Source organism: Urocitellus parryii, chromosome 2 (assembly GCF_045843805.1).
Source record: "Urocitellus parryii isolate mUroPar1 chromosome 2, mUroPar1.hap1, whole genome shotgun sequence".
Classification (NCBI taxonomy): Eukaryota; Metazoa; Chordata; class Mammalia; order Rodentia; family Sciuridae; genus Urocitellus; species Urocitellus parryii.
In genome coordinates, this window is record NC_135532.1 from 226,127,698 (window position 1) to 226,144,670 (window position 16,973).

At 54.3% G+C, this 16,973-nt stretch overlaps 1 protein-coding gene across 2 annotated transcripts in view; it reads right to left on the minus strand.

Moving 5' to 3' along the window:
* Positions 1 to 16,501, minus strand: part of Lss (lanosterol synthase) — a 29,636-nt gene extending 13,135 nt beyond the window's left edge. For both annotated transcript variants that reach the window (XM_077795438.1, XM_026379850.2), the window contains exons 1-17: positions 16,421 to 16,501; positions 16,148 to 16,316; positions 15,035 to 15,173; positions 13,818 to 13,926; positions 13,068 to 13,189; positions 11,390 to 11,486; positions 9,331 to 9,466; positions 8,808 to 8,916; positions 8,456 to 8,574; positions 7,603 to 7,700; positions 6,992 to 7,019; positions 5,716 to 5,772; positions 5,119 to 5,190; positions 4,084 to 4,134; positions 3,426 to 3,575; positions 2,741 to 2,837; positions 1,991 to 2,096 (exon numbers count right to left, since the gene is read on the minus strand). In XM_077795438.1, the coding sequence (XP_077651564.1) occupies positions 1,991 to 2,096; positions 2,741 to 2,837; positions 3,426 to 3,575; positions 4,084 to 4,134; positions 5,119 to 5,190; positions 5,716 to 5,772; positions 6,992 to 7,019; positions 7,603 to 7,700; positions 8,456 to 8,574; positions 8,808 to 8,916; positions 9,331 to 9,466; positions 11,390 to 11,486; positions 13,068 to 13,189; positions 13,818 to 13,926; positions 15,035 to 15,173; positions 16,148 to 16,316; positions 16,421 to 16,434 (1,673 nt within the window). In that variant the 5' untranslated portion in view covers positions 16,435 to 16,501. The remainder of the gene's footprint in view (positions 1 to 1,990; positions 2,097 to 2,740; positions 2,838 to 3,425; positions 3,576 to 4,083; positions 4,135 to 5,118; positions 5,191 to 5,715; positions 5,773 to 6,991; positions 7,020 to 7,602; positions 7,701 to 8,455; positions 8,575 to 8,807; positions 8,917 to 9,330; positions 9,467 to 11,389; positions 11,487 to 13,067; positions 13,190 to 13,817; positions 13,927 to 15,034; positions 15,174 to 16,147; positions 16,317 to 16,420) is intronic.
* Positions 16,502 to 16,973: the final 472 nt, after the last annotated feature.

Genomic DNA, 16,973 nt, shown 5'->3' on the forward strand with positions numbered 1-16,973 from the left:
TGGCTGGCTCTTTTCCCAGCCACTGGGGATAGCTTCCTTTCTTCTTTACACTTTTGTTTGTTCCAAGTCTTCTTTAAAGAACATGCTTCAGTTTAATCACAGTAATTCTTAAAAGATGATGAGTTAATAAGAAGGGTCCATCCAGAGAGCACAGCTAAGACAGCTAGAGCTCAGGAGTAAGGGCCACATCACACAACGGAGCATCATGTGGCCAAGGGCCGTACCAGCCTGGGTGTTCGGCCTGGGTGACCAGAACAGGGCCACGCGCTCCACACAGCTGCACCTGCCTGTCAGGACAGAAGCTGCCTTGGTGCTCAGGGCCTGCACCAAGATCCTCAGAACATACTCCTGAATGACTCAGGGGCCAGAGAAGAACTCTTAACCAAGTGATAGCTCAAAACTTATTCCCAGCACCAGCTGCGTGTTCAAACAGAAGAAACCTGAAAGTCACTTATTTAAGTATCCAAGTTAGAAAAACAAAGAAGAGAGACAATAATCAAGAGCAGAAACAGATGAGAAATAAACAGACATCCTGGGCAGAAATGAAGACTAACGATGGCTTCTTCCAAAGGCTCAGCAAGTGTCAGGAAGGACATGAAGTGCTCAAGTGGGACAGTGGGACAACTGGGCCATGGCCCACACCAGCTGAGATGGAAATCCCAACACTGATGCGAAGAGCACCCAGTCCTTACAGTCCTCCATCAGAGAAGGCAGATCTACAATTAAAAATCTCTGAGACAAGAGGGCTGGGGATGTGGCTCGAGTGGTAGAGCACTTGCCTAGCATGCATGAGGCACAGGGTTCGATTCTCAGCACCTCATAAAAATAAAATAAAGATAAAAAAAAAAAATCTCTGAGACAACTCTGGGCCCAAATGGATTCTCAGTGAATTGTTATAAACATATAAGGGAGAAATAGCATAAACATGGCATTATTACTTATTCTTCCAAAGAGTATTTAAAAAAGCATTCTCACTGGCTTTATGAGTCCAACATCATCTTAACAGAAGTTGATAAGGACATTAAAAGAAACAAAAATTATAGTTTATCCCATAACCACAGATGTAAATATGTTAAACAAAACATTCTTTAAATTCTGCAATATAAAAGAACAATACACCTTGGCAACGTTGACCTATATCAGATTTAACATTCAAAAACAAATAATTGGCCAGGCACGGTGGCACGCGCTTGTAATCCCAGCAGCTTGATCAAGAGTTCAAAGCCAGCCTCAGTAACTTAGCAAGGTGCTAAGCAACTCAGTGAGACTCTGTCTCTAAATAAAATACAAAATAGGGCTGGGATGTGGCTCAGTGGGCTAGTGCCCCTGAGTTCAATCGCCAGTAAGAAAAAAAAAAAAAGAAAGAAAGACAGAACAATGAAAATAAGCAAAGAACCTGCAGAATCTGCGTGCCCTGTAATGACCCTAGAACACAGCAATGCCACACCTATGCCCACACCCACAAGAATAGGTACCCATGTGCCTCCAAAAACAAGTACAGAATTTTCACAGAAGGATGTTTCATAAAAACAGGCATTGAAGCTGGGCATAGTGGTGCATGCCTCTAGTCCAGCTACGGAGACCAAGGCCAACCTGGGCAACACAGTGAGGCCTCAGCTCAAGAAAAAGGACCAGGAGCAAGTGTTCATAATACACGGGGGCCAGGGGGCGGTGGGGGAATGTGGCAACTGCACTCAGCCAATAGTTGCCATTGTCCCCAGCTCACACACACCAGGAATGGGATGGTGTGCCTGCAGGATGCCACAGGCAGCAGCTTGAAGCAAACAACGGGAAGCTGGAGGGGGAGAAAAGGAGGAGAATCACAACCCTTCTGAATTACGGCTGAGGGGTCCTCAGCCCCACACATGCACTGCTGAATGCAGGGACCACAGAAATCCCCATGCTCAGACAGTCCATTCTCCACAGCAGCCTGGCACAGGTAGCTAGGCCTATATCAGAGAATGACGTCTCCAGCCTAGGCCCTCCTCACCTGATTTCCACTGCTCTGTAGTCTGGACAGTGCTTGTGGAAAAGCCTCAGTGCCTGCATCACTGCCGAGGTGCACTCCACGTACGTGTAGTCGATCATGATATCCCCTGGCAGGGGTAGGGAGGACGAGGCCTGTGACTTGCCGCACTGCCCAGGACCCACAATCCAGTCCAAGTGACCATCAGCAAGGGCAGCACAGCATGCAGACCCTATGCCTAGGCAGGACCCTCTTGTGGCTCAGGCTGCGTGGTTCAGGGCCCAAGCAAGGTTTGTTCAGCTGTGAGGTATGCAAGGTAGGGCAAAGAGGGGTGCTGCCCAGGACAAGTGACACACAGAAAACAGTTGCATCCCTCCCCCAAAGTTTGATAGGTTGAGGAGTGAGATGACAGAGGCCACCAAGGAGGTGTATAGCAGGTGCCCCAAGGTCACTCAAGAGCGCAGCAGCATGCAGACCTGATCCAGCAGCCCACGGCATACACCACAGGCTCCCACACAGTGCCACAAGTGCCGTGAGCACCATGAAGCCTCTGAAGATGCATAGCAGTTCCACACAAGCAAATTTGCACAATCAAGAGCCAGCCAGGCTGAGCCAGGGAGTCCAGTGAGAATTCCACCAGTGGCCCCAAGACAGAGCCACAGCCCTTTCATCCAAAACCCAAGCACCCTGCCACCCCAACTAGGGAAAGGTCCTCAGGCTCTGCCAGCACCTGGGGCCCAGATCTGTGCACTGTACTTCTGGTCAAACACTCACCAAAGACCTCAGATGGGTTCAGCAGTTCCAGCAAGTGCCCCCCACGCTTGGTCTCATAGGTGGCGAATCCTCCGTCAGGATTCCTCATGTTCAACAGCTGAAATCAAGAGCATGCTCAGAGTCCACAGGCCAAGATGAGCTTTCTAGAAGCACCCCAGGGCTGAAAACCAGGAATGAGAAAGGGGACAGGGAGATGGTGTGCATGCTGGGCAAGCCCTTGGGTGCCCGGTACAGTCGCTACAGCCACAGCAGTCAGGGCCTCACATAGCCGCCCAGAGACAGGTGCTCATCAACTCAAGAGTCACATCAGTGTTGGAATGGTGCAGAGCTCCAAGAGGTACAGAAGAACCAGGCTGCTCAGAGGACAGCACAAAACCAGCAGAAGCTCTCATCTTTCTTTCTTGCACCAGAAAGGACCACATCCCTCCCAAAGGAGGCTCACATGGATGCACAGCAGGTCCTGACACTCAGAGAAGGGTCAGGAGCCACATGGCTTCCCTTGGACCCGTGGCCAGGCAGGCACCAGCTCCTGCAGCACAGGGCTCTGTGCACACAGCCAACCAGGCCTCATGGGCCAGCCAGGGTTCCAAGGTCACCTGAGCATCTGCTTCCACAGCTGGCATCAGCTGAGCCCTGGGGGTGGAGAGAGATCAGAGTGTCCTGGTGGGATGGGGCAGAGCCTCACCACAGCCACAGCATCGCAGAGCCTCTGTCGGGGGATGTGCTGGGTGATAGAGGGACACTTCTCCTGCAGGAGCAGCACAGACTTCAAGGCCTCGGCTGTGCAGTCAGCGACAATCCAGCCGCAGTCCAGAGTGCTGAAGCAGAAGCCGCCCTGCAGAGTGGGAACATGAGCTCCCCTGCCTTGGCCTCTCTCAGAGTCACCAGTCAGGTCACTGTCCATCTGGACAGACCTACAGCTCTAGCACAGGGAGCCCCAAGGCTGAAGCCCTACGCTGGTCACTCTCAGATCTCCACACAGGATTTCAATGCCATGAAAAGGCAGTGGCTGTCCATACACTATAAGAAGGCAAGCCTCAGGTCCACAGCCTGCACCCAGAGTTGGGAGCCTAGCAACAGCCCTGCATCCCTTCTTCCCTCTGCCTTCCCCTCAACACTCTGGCTCACATTCAGCCCTTGACTCAACTTCTGTGTGTACTATGCCACCAACTGCCCCGAGGCATGGCCACATGTGTGCACGGACTGCCCCACAGCCTTGGCGACTCAAGCATTGGTCCCCTCACCAGGCATCTGCAGAACAGGAAGGCCGAGGACCCAGGGAGAGCTCTCCTCAAAGGGAAGGACAGGCTGAGCTGGGGTGTGGGTGGGCTATGCAAACATACCTTGTTCATTTGGCGGTAGTACTTCTTGTAGTCAGGAGGGTTGTCGGGGACCTGGGCAGAATGGACAGCACATGTAGAAAGTGGACAGGCACATGGCCACAGGGCCACACTACTGTCTGAGAACCAGAGTTCCAGCCAGCCTCTGCCACCACCAGTGCAGCAAGGCACATGAGGCAAAGCTGTGTAGCCCACAGCCATGGCTGCCACTGCTCGGCAAGAGGCTCAACCAAAAAGCTGGACATCCACTCTGAAGTCCCAGCCACACAGACTCTCTACTCCTGAGCCAACAGCTCAGCTTGGTGGGAACACAAACGGGTCTGTGTGTGCGTGCTACATTCTGTTCAGGGCACTTCTGGGTAGCAGCCAGAAGCAGGCCCTGCTGTAGGAAAGGTGCAGTGCAAACAGCTCCACCAGCCCTAGACAGACACAGATTGTGGCCACATGAAGGCCCCCTGAAGCAGCATCCTTGTGAGATCTGAGAAGAGGCAGGGCACTCCAGGTAGGCGCTCCAGGTAGGGGTCGCCATTGGAACCAAGGCTGGAAGTAGCTACTGTGGGCGCTACCCGAGGGCAGGGTATGGGGGGCTGGCACAGGAGAGCAGGACATGATGGGGCCTGCAGAATGGGGTGGCAGGCAAGAGTGAGAGACACTGAAAACATCCAAGTGGAGACTTAGGGTAGCATGACTGATCTAGCAGGACAGATGGTAGCATGGTCTCGGGAAGAAAGCCACTGGTTAGAGTCCTCCACTGGCACGGGATGCCTCAAATGTGCTGGGGGCAGGAACAGGACGAAGAGCTCAGGGAGGCAGCTCCTGATAACACATGGGCTAGCCAGCCTCTGCACACCGCCACACCAGCATGAAGGCAGAAGCTATCAGCTGGTGGTGATGGGCCACTACCGGCTATGGCAAGGGCTGCCCTAAGGTGACTAGGGTGGACAGAGGAGACCTAGGGGCTAGAAAGGGCAGGGTGGGGGTGACTGAGAAACCAGCCTGGGGAGGCAGGGCAGAGGGACGAAGAGCCATGGGCCTCACCTGTGACAGCCGCAGGAACTCATGAGCCTTCTGCAGGCAGGACATAAACTCTGGCCTGTGGTGAGCGCCTGCCTGGGAGACAGCAGGACAGCATGGCTGAGCCAGTTCCCAGCTAACCTGGTGGCAGCCCGCCCCCACGGACAGTCACCTTGACAGTCTCCAGAGAGTGCTAGGGCTTCCCGCTGCACTAACCTCTAAAAGACCAGTGAGTCGTGACAAAGGAAGAATTGGTCAGAAGGGATAATCCCACAGATGCCAGGGCCAACATCTGTGCGGGATTCCACCAACGTCCTTCACTTCCCCTCTGTGCCTTCAGCACAGAGGCACCCTCTTTCTTCCCCAGCACATGCCTGAAAACTTGTACAAGCTTGTACTTGTACTTATTCTAGAGGCCCCAAACCAACTGGCTCAGGGGTCACCTGCCTATGGCTCCCTATGGCAGGGCCAGCACCTCTGCAGCATGTCACACTCTGGAACCAGGCTAAGGGGACTCTCAAGGACAATGTGGGTGGTCAGCTGTGCTATGCCCCTTAGGTGGACACATGGCCTGTGCACATAGGAAATTAGGTGGAGGATGTAAAGGAGATAGTCACATACCTCAAGCAGAGCTTGGATGGCAAATGCGGTATCCCAGATCTGTGAGCCATTGGTACCCTAAACACAAAGGAAGAGCGGTGGCAGAAGCCACCAGCAGCACCCACTCCACCTTCCACATCCCAGGATCTGAGGGGGTCAGAGGCTCCTGCCCTGCTGACACCCACACCAGCTTCTGAGACCTGGGCACCCTCACAGCCAATGAGAGCACAAGGTCCTGCAGACAGGACCCACCTGCTTCCACAGGCCTCAGCCACTCACTGCACTTCTAAAACCACAATCCCTCAAGGGCTCCTCCATTCCCATAAAAGCAGTGTACCCTGTCATGGAACAATCAGAAACACTCCCCATTTCCTACTACACCTGGAGTAGGGGAACCCAACAGAGACACCAACTTAAGCTGGAAGGCCCACTTCAAATCCCACCTTGAGAACTGGTTTCCAGACAATACCCCAGTCTCAGTACAGGAGGCAGGTGGCCAAATCCCAGTGAGTTTGTTCAGGGATCTCTAAAATGTCTGACAGAAGCCTAGGCTTCACCCCACAGGGCAGTCATAGGCCCCCAGCTCTCCCTGGACTCATCAGGGGCCAAGGACCAAAATCAGCCCCCTCTGCCCAGAAAGGAACACAACTGCTATCCATCTATCAACCAGAGTCCCAGGAAGAATCTGAAAAGACACTGTCCACATGCCATGTGCTATGTCCAAAGAATACCTTGTCCTTTCCCTGGGTGGGTAGTCACACGTGTCCCCACCCACACTCTTTGGGTTCCTGCAGAGAGGAAGTCCTGTGGTACTCCCACGTCTGGCCACACCCCACAGACCCACAGGCTTCTCCCCTACCCAGGACTGCAGAGAAAGACTCCCCAGAATGATCCAGGAGCTGAGGACACAGAGCTCCCAGAGACCTGCTAGAGGAACAAGCACATGGAGAGAGTCCCACACCAACCAGAGCCACCCTCTCGTCACAGTAATGGACGAGAACATCTGCAGGGTCTGAGCCACGTTGTTGGAGGGGCTAAGCCGCCCTGACCAACAGGGCCAAGAGCAAACACTGATGCTATAGATGTATGTGCAAGAATGTGTGGTGACCAGAGACCAAAGTGCCCAGGAAGCTCCCAAGGCCCTGCACAGACACGAGGACTGCAGGGCAGCTTCTCCCCCCACTGCCAGACTGATCCTGGGGAGGACTACTTCTGAGTCTTAGTGAGCCCAAAAGGATAAAAAATAAAGGGCAAGACTGTTGCAGAGAAACCAGCAGCCGCAGCCCCCAGCCCTTACCTGCATTTTCATGCCATCCAGACCCAGCCTGTGAAGACGAGAAGCCCGTGTGAGACAAGCAGGGAGCGGGAGGGCACCAGTTAGTGATGGCCACGCTGGGAGGGAGCCCGGGCCCAGAGCACCCATGCCTGTCCCTGAGACCTGCCAGTGGCCTTAGCGCTGCCCAGCTGGGCTCATAGGCACAGGGCACACACGGCAGGAAAGAAGTCAACAGTTTCCCCAGCAGGGGGCATGGGAGGCCCTGAGACCAGGTCACCCCTTTGGTCCTCACACAGCACAGCATGAGGGAGGATGGCCTCAGGAGCACAGGGCTTCCTACCAAGGTCCCCTGACTGTCCCACCTCAGAGGACAGTCCAGGTAGACAGGCCCATAGGTCCACAAGCTTCTTCACACCAATCCAAACTCGCTCCCATCCCTCCACAGCTTCCTGGCTCGGCCTTCCAGACCAGCCCCAACTGCTGCTAGGTGGCAGATCTTCCCCAAGACAACCTCACCAGAGCTCCTGGGTCCAGGCACCCAGCGCCCCTCACTGGACACTGAGGGGTGACCCTACATCACCCTGTGTGTCTATAGTCAGCACCCAACATTGCCACCTCCCAGCTGCACTCACCAGAGATAATCTGGGATCCTAGAGACATGCTCCTGGAAAGCAGAGGAGGCCGGCCCTTCCACAGACCAGCGCACAAGCATGTTGATGGTCTTTGAGATCTATGGGAGATAGAGCCATCAGGGCCTGCCCAAACACACCCCAGGGCCCAGCAGGACCCTTCTGTGTTAACAGGAGCTGGGTCAGCTGAGGTCACCAGCAGCAGGGGGTGTGAAGAAGGGATTAGGCACCATCAGGGGCTTATCTAGACCCTATGGGGCTGGCCTACCTCAGAAGAGTGGCAGCCATCACAGCCCACCTCACTACCCCTACTGTCTGCTAGCTGTGAGCCTGCCTTCATCTGGCTCCCCACCAGTCCCATCTTCTCTGGTCAGTATGCCCTGACCATGGGGCATATAGAGCTGCCTTATGCTCCTTAAGGTCCCTAAGTATGCATTTAACCAGTATCCACCAGCCCCCAGCCCCAGGCAGCAGAACAGGCTGTGAAGGCAAGGCAAGTGGTACAGCAGTGGAGAGGGCCGAGGAAAAGCAAGGGCCCTGCTGCTGCCATCCTAGGGCGCCTCAAACCCTGAACCACAGGGCAGGTGTGGGTCATCTGGGGTGGGGACCAGGAAGGAGACAGGAGAGGAAAAGCTGGCTCAAAAGCACAGGTAGCCTCAAGGAGCAGGCGTCTACATGCAGGTAGGAGGGCAGACTGTGCCTAGGTGGCAGCTTCACCAAGCCCAGGGCACAGGGGTGAGGGCAGGAGTCCTCCACACATTTGAGACCAGGTCTTGTCCCAAGTAGAGGTGTGCTGGGTTCGAGGGAGAGCCCCTACTCCCAGTTCCACAGAGACGGGGAGGGGCAGGGTACTGACCGGGCCAATGCTGATGCACTTGGTGAAGCGGTCGTCTGCAGCAATGTGCTCGTATAGCAGTTGCACTGCCCGCCGCCGCAGGCTGGGGCTGTGGTAGCGCTCATACAGGTTGAGGAGGGCTGTGGGCAGCAGAGAGCAAGGCCGGCCTAGCCCACAGCTCTGCACAGCACACCCACCGCCTCCCGCAGGAAAGCATAACCTCTCCTGTCCAGGAGGAGCTACTTCACATCTCCTGCTGCCCTGCTCCACTGCGGTGACATTTAGGGGCACCCCATCCCCTAGTGCAGGGCAGGGCTGCAAGAAGGGTGCTCAGTGGAAGAGGATGATGAATGGCCCCTTGGAGGGCACCCACCATATGTGACACGCAGCAGCCAGCTGTGTGGTGTGTACTGCTCTTCATGGGCCACGTTGTTCCTCTGTGCTGGCCAGTTGATGCTGGCATAGTCCTCCACATAGAGCTCCTGGGGACAGGGTCATCTGAGCCACTGGAGGTGAGAGGGTATAGGACTGCCTCCCAGAAACAGAGGCCACCTAACTCCAATCAGGGTGGCCTCCAACCACCAACCTTCAGGGCCCTGGGTTCACCTGCACCTTGAGGTGGGGCATACCCAACAAAAGACAGGGTGTGAAGGCCAAGCCACTGTCAGCCTCAGCCTCACCAGAGCCACTGAGGAGCTATCCAGCTCTGAGAGCTACTTCCCCACCCTCTCCTCCTTCTAAAGGGCAAAGTCCAATATACATTCTGCAGTCCAACCCCATCTCAGGGCCACTTCCAAGGACAAAACTGCAAGTATGGGTGAGGGTTCATGTGGTTAAATCCCAGGGGGACCCCAGCTCTGGAGGCTGGCAAGGTCCCTCAGGATCCGAGGACTCACCTGGCGGAGGCTCTGGACCAGTGGGTCCTCTGAGGCGCTTAGCCGGATGGCGTAACAGTAGCTCATGGGGAGGTAGACCTGCCGACAGTGGCACCAGAGTGTGCAGGGGTGCGCGGGCATCCAGTCAGGAAACAGCCTAGGGGACAGCATGTGTCAGTGGCAGACCCCAGCACACAAGCCCAACCCCCTTCCAGCCTCAAGGCCAGGGCCCTTCCGAGCATGGGCAGCAAGTAGATGGCTGTAAGGTCATGCTGGTGCATGCTGGCATTCATAGCTATGTCCCCAGGGTGCAGCAGGCCTGTGCGTTCACCCTCCATGGAGCTCATGTCCCCTGCCTCTAAGTCCCACAGTATCACAAGACAAGGGAAATGAAGTGGGGGTCTACAGAACCCTGGGATATGTGCAACTTTTCTAAAAATAGAAAACTACCTGCAAATTAAAGTTACTTTAAAAAGTATATTTTCAAAACTTTAGGCCTGTGGGCTTTCCTAGCTTGGGTCTTTGTCTCTGATGGCATAGCCATTCCAGCTGCTCAGGCAGCATGCACCTGGCTGTCCCACACTCTCCTCTGGACCCCTATCCTTATGCATTAGAGAGTCACAGGAAGCTGCGCAAGCTGAGTGCCCCTGCCAGCTCCCCACCTAGAGCATCAGGCCTCTGCCACCTCTACCCTTCCTGGGCCTGTCCACTCACTCCAGAGCACATCTCAAAAACTGGATAGCACTTCCAGTTTTTCTGCAATGGGAGTGGCTCAGGGTCTCTGGTCCATCCCACCCCACCCTTCACCCTCTAACCCACCCCCAAACCAACTCCAGCAAAGAGCTGTAGCAATGTTGTGACTACAGATACTGGAACTGACCAATAGAGCCCCCTAGTGTGGGAACACAGGCTAGCCACCCGCTTCTGCCCCAGGGCCTTCCTCTGCCTGTTCCTCACACAGGAGAGTGTCCAACCTGGCCAGGTGCCCATAGTAGATTACTGAATGCCAGCCTGACCCAGAACACCTCAGGTGTCCCCAGCAGAAGCAGTTCTGTCCAACCCCATCACTCAGTGTCTACCCTCCCTCCCACTTGTCACCACTCAACCTGGGGTGGTGATAAGCCCTCAGGCCTTGCTTTAGGACCCTGAGGCTCACTCTTGAGCCACCCCCTTCCCCTCCTGCCTCCTCCCACCAAAGTCATCTTCCATAGGACCTGTTCCCATAGCTCTCCCAGGAAGACAGCAGGGGCTCTTCCTGGGCTTTGTGCAGTTCTGGGGGCCTCATCTCCTAATATGTATAACACCAGGAGCAATTTACATGCCAAGAATGTTTTCCAGGGAGAGGGTACTATCTTTCAAGATCTCACAAAACATTAACATTGACTCCGCTGGGCAAATGGTAGGTGGTTCTGTCAAAACAAACTTAAGGGCTGGGTATGCAGCTCAGTGGCAGAGTGCTTGCCTAGCACACACAAAGTCCTAGGGATTGAACCCAGGACCTTGTACGTCTAGTACTTTCTGAACCGCCAAGTGGGAATACATGGCTGGGGCAGCTTAGGCTTGGTCCAGAGAGGGTAAAAAGGGAGCCCGACTTCTCACACCCTCACCACCTTCTCCAGGTGCATATAGACATGGGCTGCCATGTTCATCTGGGCCCATCCCTCATCCAACAGTTTCTGAACTTTCTAAGCATTCACTATAAACCAGACAAGGGGAAAGAGAGGAACAGTGATTGCCTGAACACGGAGCCTGGGTGAAGGGCACCTCTTTCCTCTACTCTCCTATGGTGCTCAAGATTTCCCATAATCACCAGATATGACCTCTTGTCTACACCATAAAACCCATGCTTCCTACTGAGTCATGTGATTCTGTAGTCAGCCCAGCAGCACCCCCACACCTGCCATACATGTGGCCTATAGCCTGAGTTGGTACCCCCTTCCTGTCCAGCAGGGAACCCCTTCCATCCATCTGTGGGGCTCAGCATAGGAAAGGCCTCTGCTAGGAGCATGATCCCCCACCCCCACCCCCACCCCATCACTCCACCAGAGAAGGAAGTGTCACTAGCAGAAAGCAGGCCTACCACATCTCAGGGAACAGGGTGTTGAGGCCTTCCCAGCTGTAGACGTTCAGGACCGCCAGCCAGAACTTCCCCCAGGAAGGGATAGCCACAGCACCACCTGGGAAGAAAACAGGCCCACATACCTGTCCTGTCAGCAGAGCCCACCCTACTTGTGAAGACTGGCTCACAACACTTACATGTCCCCCTTCTTATGTGAACTGAGGGAAGCCTGCCACAGATCCTGCAACTCCCATAGGAGAAGCAGGGTCCAGAGCCACCCAGGACATCACAGCTGATGGGTGGAACCCATGGCTTTCCCAGGAGCAAGCATGTCTAACAACAGGAGAGCTATTTGCAGCCCTTACCCTTAGGAAGGAGCACATGAAGGCAGTACCTAGGAAGAAGGGGGATGTGTCATTGCTCAGGCAAGAGATGGGCCCAGATACCCATGATGGCCCACATCTATACGCGCCTGGAGAAGATGGTGAGGGTGTGAGAAGTTGGACTCCCTTTTCTCTCTCTCTGGACCAAACCTAAGCTGCCCCAGCCATGTATTACTATATATTCCATGTATACTTAACACATAGTCCGGCACAGGTGAAAACGGGCCAGACCCCAGAGCAGATGCAACACTTATGGCCCCGCATCACAGCACATAGAAACATTGACTTGGACAAGTTTTATGAGGAGGCCACCCCAAACCCAGGTGTGCAAAATTCAAAAAAGACTCAAGAAGCTACCAGGCAAAGGATGGCCCAAATTCATTCCTCCATCAAGAAGGGAAGTGCACCTTGGGGCCCCAGACAGTAACCCTGTGACTTGTAGTCAATGCCACCAAAGGCTGACAAATATCTGAAGGGAGAATTCAGGGTCTCATGAAAATGTGTACAGGACACTTTAATTGGCATGGGAGAGCAAGAAGAAATGAAAAAAAGACACTGAGATGCTAGGTAAAGAATAAGTAAGGCAACAGGGTGGGGAGGAGTTAGAATGAAAGGATGTGGAGTGTGAGAGCCCTGAGGAGGGAAGGGGCTGAGGTACTGACCAGAGGCCCTTACACGTGGAGCAGAAAGCGTGACAGAGAGGACGGGGTGCGGAAGTCAGTGAGGGGCAGGGCCACACCAGGCTCTGCATTGCAACAACGTGAGCTACGGGGCTGGGGAGGTGGCTCAGAGGTAGAGCGCTCACCTAGCATGCATGAGGCACTGAGTTCAATCCTCAGCACCACATGAAAATAAAATAAAGATATTGTGTCCACCTGTAACTGAAAAAAATGAATATTTAAAAAAAAAAACAATGTGAGCTACACTTTGCTCTCAGAGCAGCTGGAGCCATGGAGCCTGCCCAAGGCTGCAATGGCCTTCAAAACCGAAAGGAAAGGGCAGAGGCAGCCAATGCCCCCAGGAGAATCAGAGTCCAGAGCTGCCTATGGCTGGGCTGCCTCCAGAAGGTATGTCCTGCAAGTACCAAATCAACATGTCGCTTTTAACCCTTTGCCAATTCATGACACAAACAGAATTATTAAGTCTTTTTAATTTGAAGAGCTGACCATTTCCACATGTTTTTGCTTCGACACATTCTTGTCCACATACTCCGTCCAATGTTTCAGCTAGAGCTACGTCTTTGATTCTCACCTGCAAGAACCTGTCAACCCAATGCCACATAAACCCATTATGCGCACATGCTGTGCAGCCTGTACCTTTCTGATGAAGAAAGTTCCGGGCTCGCACCAGGTCAGGATCATCAGGCCCAATGCCCAGGATTCTGAGAGCCACATAGTTGAGTGCAGTCCCAAACACTGTGGACTTGTCTTCAATGTGCCTATAGGATCAAAGGTAGAAAATGACCTCTATCATCACTTCCAAGAAAAATAGTAATGCTGGTAGTGAAGTTTGCCTAGAAAAGGAAGAATGTGAAAATACTTTCCTCTGACATGACATCACAACTCAGGAAGTACCACTCAGTTATTCCCAGGAGCTTGCTCAACTCCCATGATGATGGATCGGTACCCAAGCAGGACCCATCTGCCCTTCTGCTCACTTCCCATCCAAGTGGATGTGTCTGTCCAAGTCCACTGTGGCAGGGGAACCACACCCAGGAGGACTAAGCTGTCTTCCCAGAATGTGCACCAACCAGGAAAGCAAACTGGGATGAGGCCTGCTGTGCCCACCTGCATCTGCCACCACCCCAGAATCAAAGGCAACTTTCTTCTATGATGAAACACAGATGGCTTTCATAGGGCATGTAGGTCTCAGAAGTCCCCACCAGCCTTGAAACCCAGCCATAGCACAGGTGTGAAATGAAGCCCAGCACCAGCCTACTCCTCTCCACCCAGGTCCACAGCTGCAGTCCCCTCACCTTTCAATAGCAGCCTGGAAACTCAAGCAACACCTACCCAAGGTTACATGCATGCACACACACATACATGTGTGCAGCCAGGTATACTCACAGGCCCCAGCCACCATCGGGGAGCTGTACTGATCGCAGGTACCGTATCATCTCCTCTCTGTATCCAGCTGGCAGAGGGATGTGTGCTATGTGGCACGTGATCAGGAGACCTGCATGGCAGGAAGGATGTTCCTCACTGGGAGCAGGTGCTCAGCGCTGCTAAAACTGGACCCCTTTTCCTCCTGAGGACCCACCCTGACAGGAAGCTGCCCCCATGCATCTCCTTCCCATGGAAACAAGCCCAGGAAGGCCATTCTTCTTGGGGCCTCTTTGGGAGAGGATTCAAGGGAGCAGCAGCAGAGGTGGTGCTCCCACCCAGGACCTGCAGAAGCTGCCAGGCTACCCGAGTCACAGAAACACCAAACACTGCACCAAGTCTTAAAGAGGCCACCCACAGTGCCCTGAAGGCCTGACAGGGGCCATGGTTCAAGATCAGTGGTGGACAAGGGGAGGCCAGTCTTGCTTTAACACCTGTATTCTTCTGTTTTGAAAACTTTTTATAGTGGGGGAAACAACACTATCAACAAGGCCCTTTGTTCCCAGCCTGGTCTTCCTAGTATGCTGCTCCTAGGACACTCTCTACCCCCATGTCCTAGCACAAGAACAGTCTCAGAGCAGAGTTTCTAATCACACCTGTATTTGTGCAAGAATTCAGACCACTAAAACAGAAAGATTGCATGTCACTAGGGAAGAGGGTGCTAGTTGTAGATCTCCTACATTACAACACTGAGTGCTTCTTCAGAGAAACACTTCCAGGATACAAGATAGTCTTGTATAACCAGACCAGAGAGTGCCCAGGGGTCATACCCCTTGCCAGCCCAGACCTGAGTTCCCACTGCCACAACTCCCTCACATGCCCTTTCAGTGTGAGTTCACAGCAAACACCACAGCACTCACATGGACACCAAGTCCCCACCCACCACTCTGCCCACCTACCACACCTTGGCATAGTTTGGGCCCTCCATAGAGTTCCCCTCTCCCCCAGCACTGGGACTCAAAAGCCTCCTCCCCAGTCCCCCTGGTTCCCATATCAGAGTGCCTCCACTTCCGTCCCAGCACCAGAAGCAGGGTGACTGGGACTCTGGGAAACCCTCCCCACCCCTTCCCGTGCACTCATCTGTTTCACCAAGAACATAGACATGAAAAAAAAAAAAAAAGATAGAACCCCAGGATGATGCAGGGCAGTCTTGCGCTCTGGCTGGGACAGCAAGTTCCTACCTGGAAGGAGGAAGAGAGGGCCACCGTAATCACCTGCCCAGTGCCCATCCTCAGCTTGCAGTCCCACATAAAATGTTACTCCATTCAGAGCCCCTTCACGAGCTGTGTGAGCTTTGGGCAAGTCCTTAAAATAACTGCTCTGCAAAGGGACAAAAGAAATGAGAGTTGAAGGGGACTGCTGTCCAGAGGAGCCCTCCTAACCCACAGCCCAAGTCAAAAAAAATGAGTGTAGATTACTTTAAAGTTTCAGCTATTTTAATCAAGTATGAAGACAATTTAATACCTGAGTACAGTATGGTTCCACATTCTCACAATTTTACTATTCAGTCTCCTGCAAACTTCTTCACAACTTCTCTAAGATGTGTTTTTTTTTTTTTTTTTTTTTTTCCTATTGATACCAGGGATTGAACCCAGGGGCACTGAACCACTGAACTATATCTCTAGTCCTTTTTATTTTAAATTTTGAAACAGGATCTCTCCAAGTTGCTTAGAGCCTCACTACAGTGCTGAGGCTGGCTTTGAACTTGTGATCCTCCCACCTCAGCCTTCTGAGACACTGGGATTATAGGCATGTGCCACTACCCTAGGCTCTAAGATATCTTAAACACAGTACCTAGAGTGTGAACAGGGCACTGACACCCACTTGGGCCTGGAACTCCTGCCTTTCTCAGAAAGGGCCCAAAGGACTGCAGGCACAGCAGCTCCCCAGAAAGAGGTCTGGTGTTTGCTAGAGGTCAGGGCTTAGCAAGAAGCCAGCCCCTGTGTACCCGACCACTGAGATTAGCTGAACTTCTGTATATGGATGAACATAACCAGAACATGAGATCAAAGAACTTCTTTTTGTGAATAAATGGAAAAGTCACAACCACCTTTTGCAATTCTTCTGTATATCCAAAATTATTTCAAAATAAAGTGTTCAAAACAAAATTCTGGCAATTCCTCGCAGGGGTGGGGAATGAAGGGGCTGAAGCAAAGAGGACTCTTCTGAAACAGACTGAAATTAAGGACCCCTCTAAAACAGCAATTTCCTCGTGCTGAGAATAAAGTGCTGACAGGGCTGCACCCCCTGGCCTGACGGCCCGGAGCGGGCGCCACCGGCGAGCGGCCACTCACCGTGTCCAGCCCCAGGGAGTGGGCCTCCAGGCCGGTATGCTGGCGGCCAGCGTCGTCGTCCTGGCCGCAGTACGTCCACGTCTGCCGCCCCAGCTCATTGCGGAGCCGCCAGCGGCTGAGGTCGGTGGCGGGCTCGGTTTTGTAGGGTCCCCCTCGGCGCCGCAGACACCTGGAGGACCAGCGCAGTGAGCGCCCGCCCCGCCGCCCCGCCCGGCCCAGGGGCGCCCACCCGGCTCCGGTCCGCGAACCCGCCGCCAGGGCCGGGGGACTCACGTGCCCTCCGTCATGACAGCTCCGCGCTCCGCGGAATCGCCGCGATCCGCCACTTAGATCTGATGGCACATCCCCGCCCCGCGCACTGCGCAGACGCGCGCCTCTGCTGACTGCACGGCCCAGTGGCCCGATGCCGCGCAGCCAATCAGAGCGCCACCAACCGGGCTCCTCGCGCCAGCTGCAGCGCTGGTGGGGCGCACGACAAAACACGCGGCCGGGGCGGGGCGCTAGGGGCGGGACTTGTGGGAGGGTCCTGCGAGGCGGGCAGCCCGGAGAGGCGGGACTGGGACCTGAAGGGCGTGGCTAAGGGGTCCAGTGGGCGGGGCGAGGACGGTGGGGGGCAGTGGGCGGGGCCAGCTCTTCCGGTACCTTCAGTCGCGGCGTCGGCCCCGGGCGTGAAAGGGCATGCGCCGTCCTATGGAGGGCGCCCCCGGGGCGGCCAGGAGGCTTGTGAGGAGGGTCCCACGGGGTCTGGGAGACAGGAGTTTGGGGACGACCTCAGATTCCGAGAGCCTCGGGGGTGGTGGCGGGCAGTGTAATCACAGTGTAATCA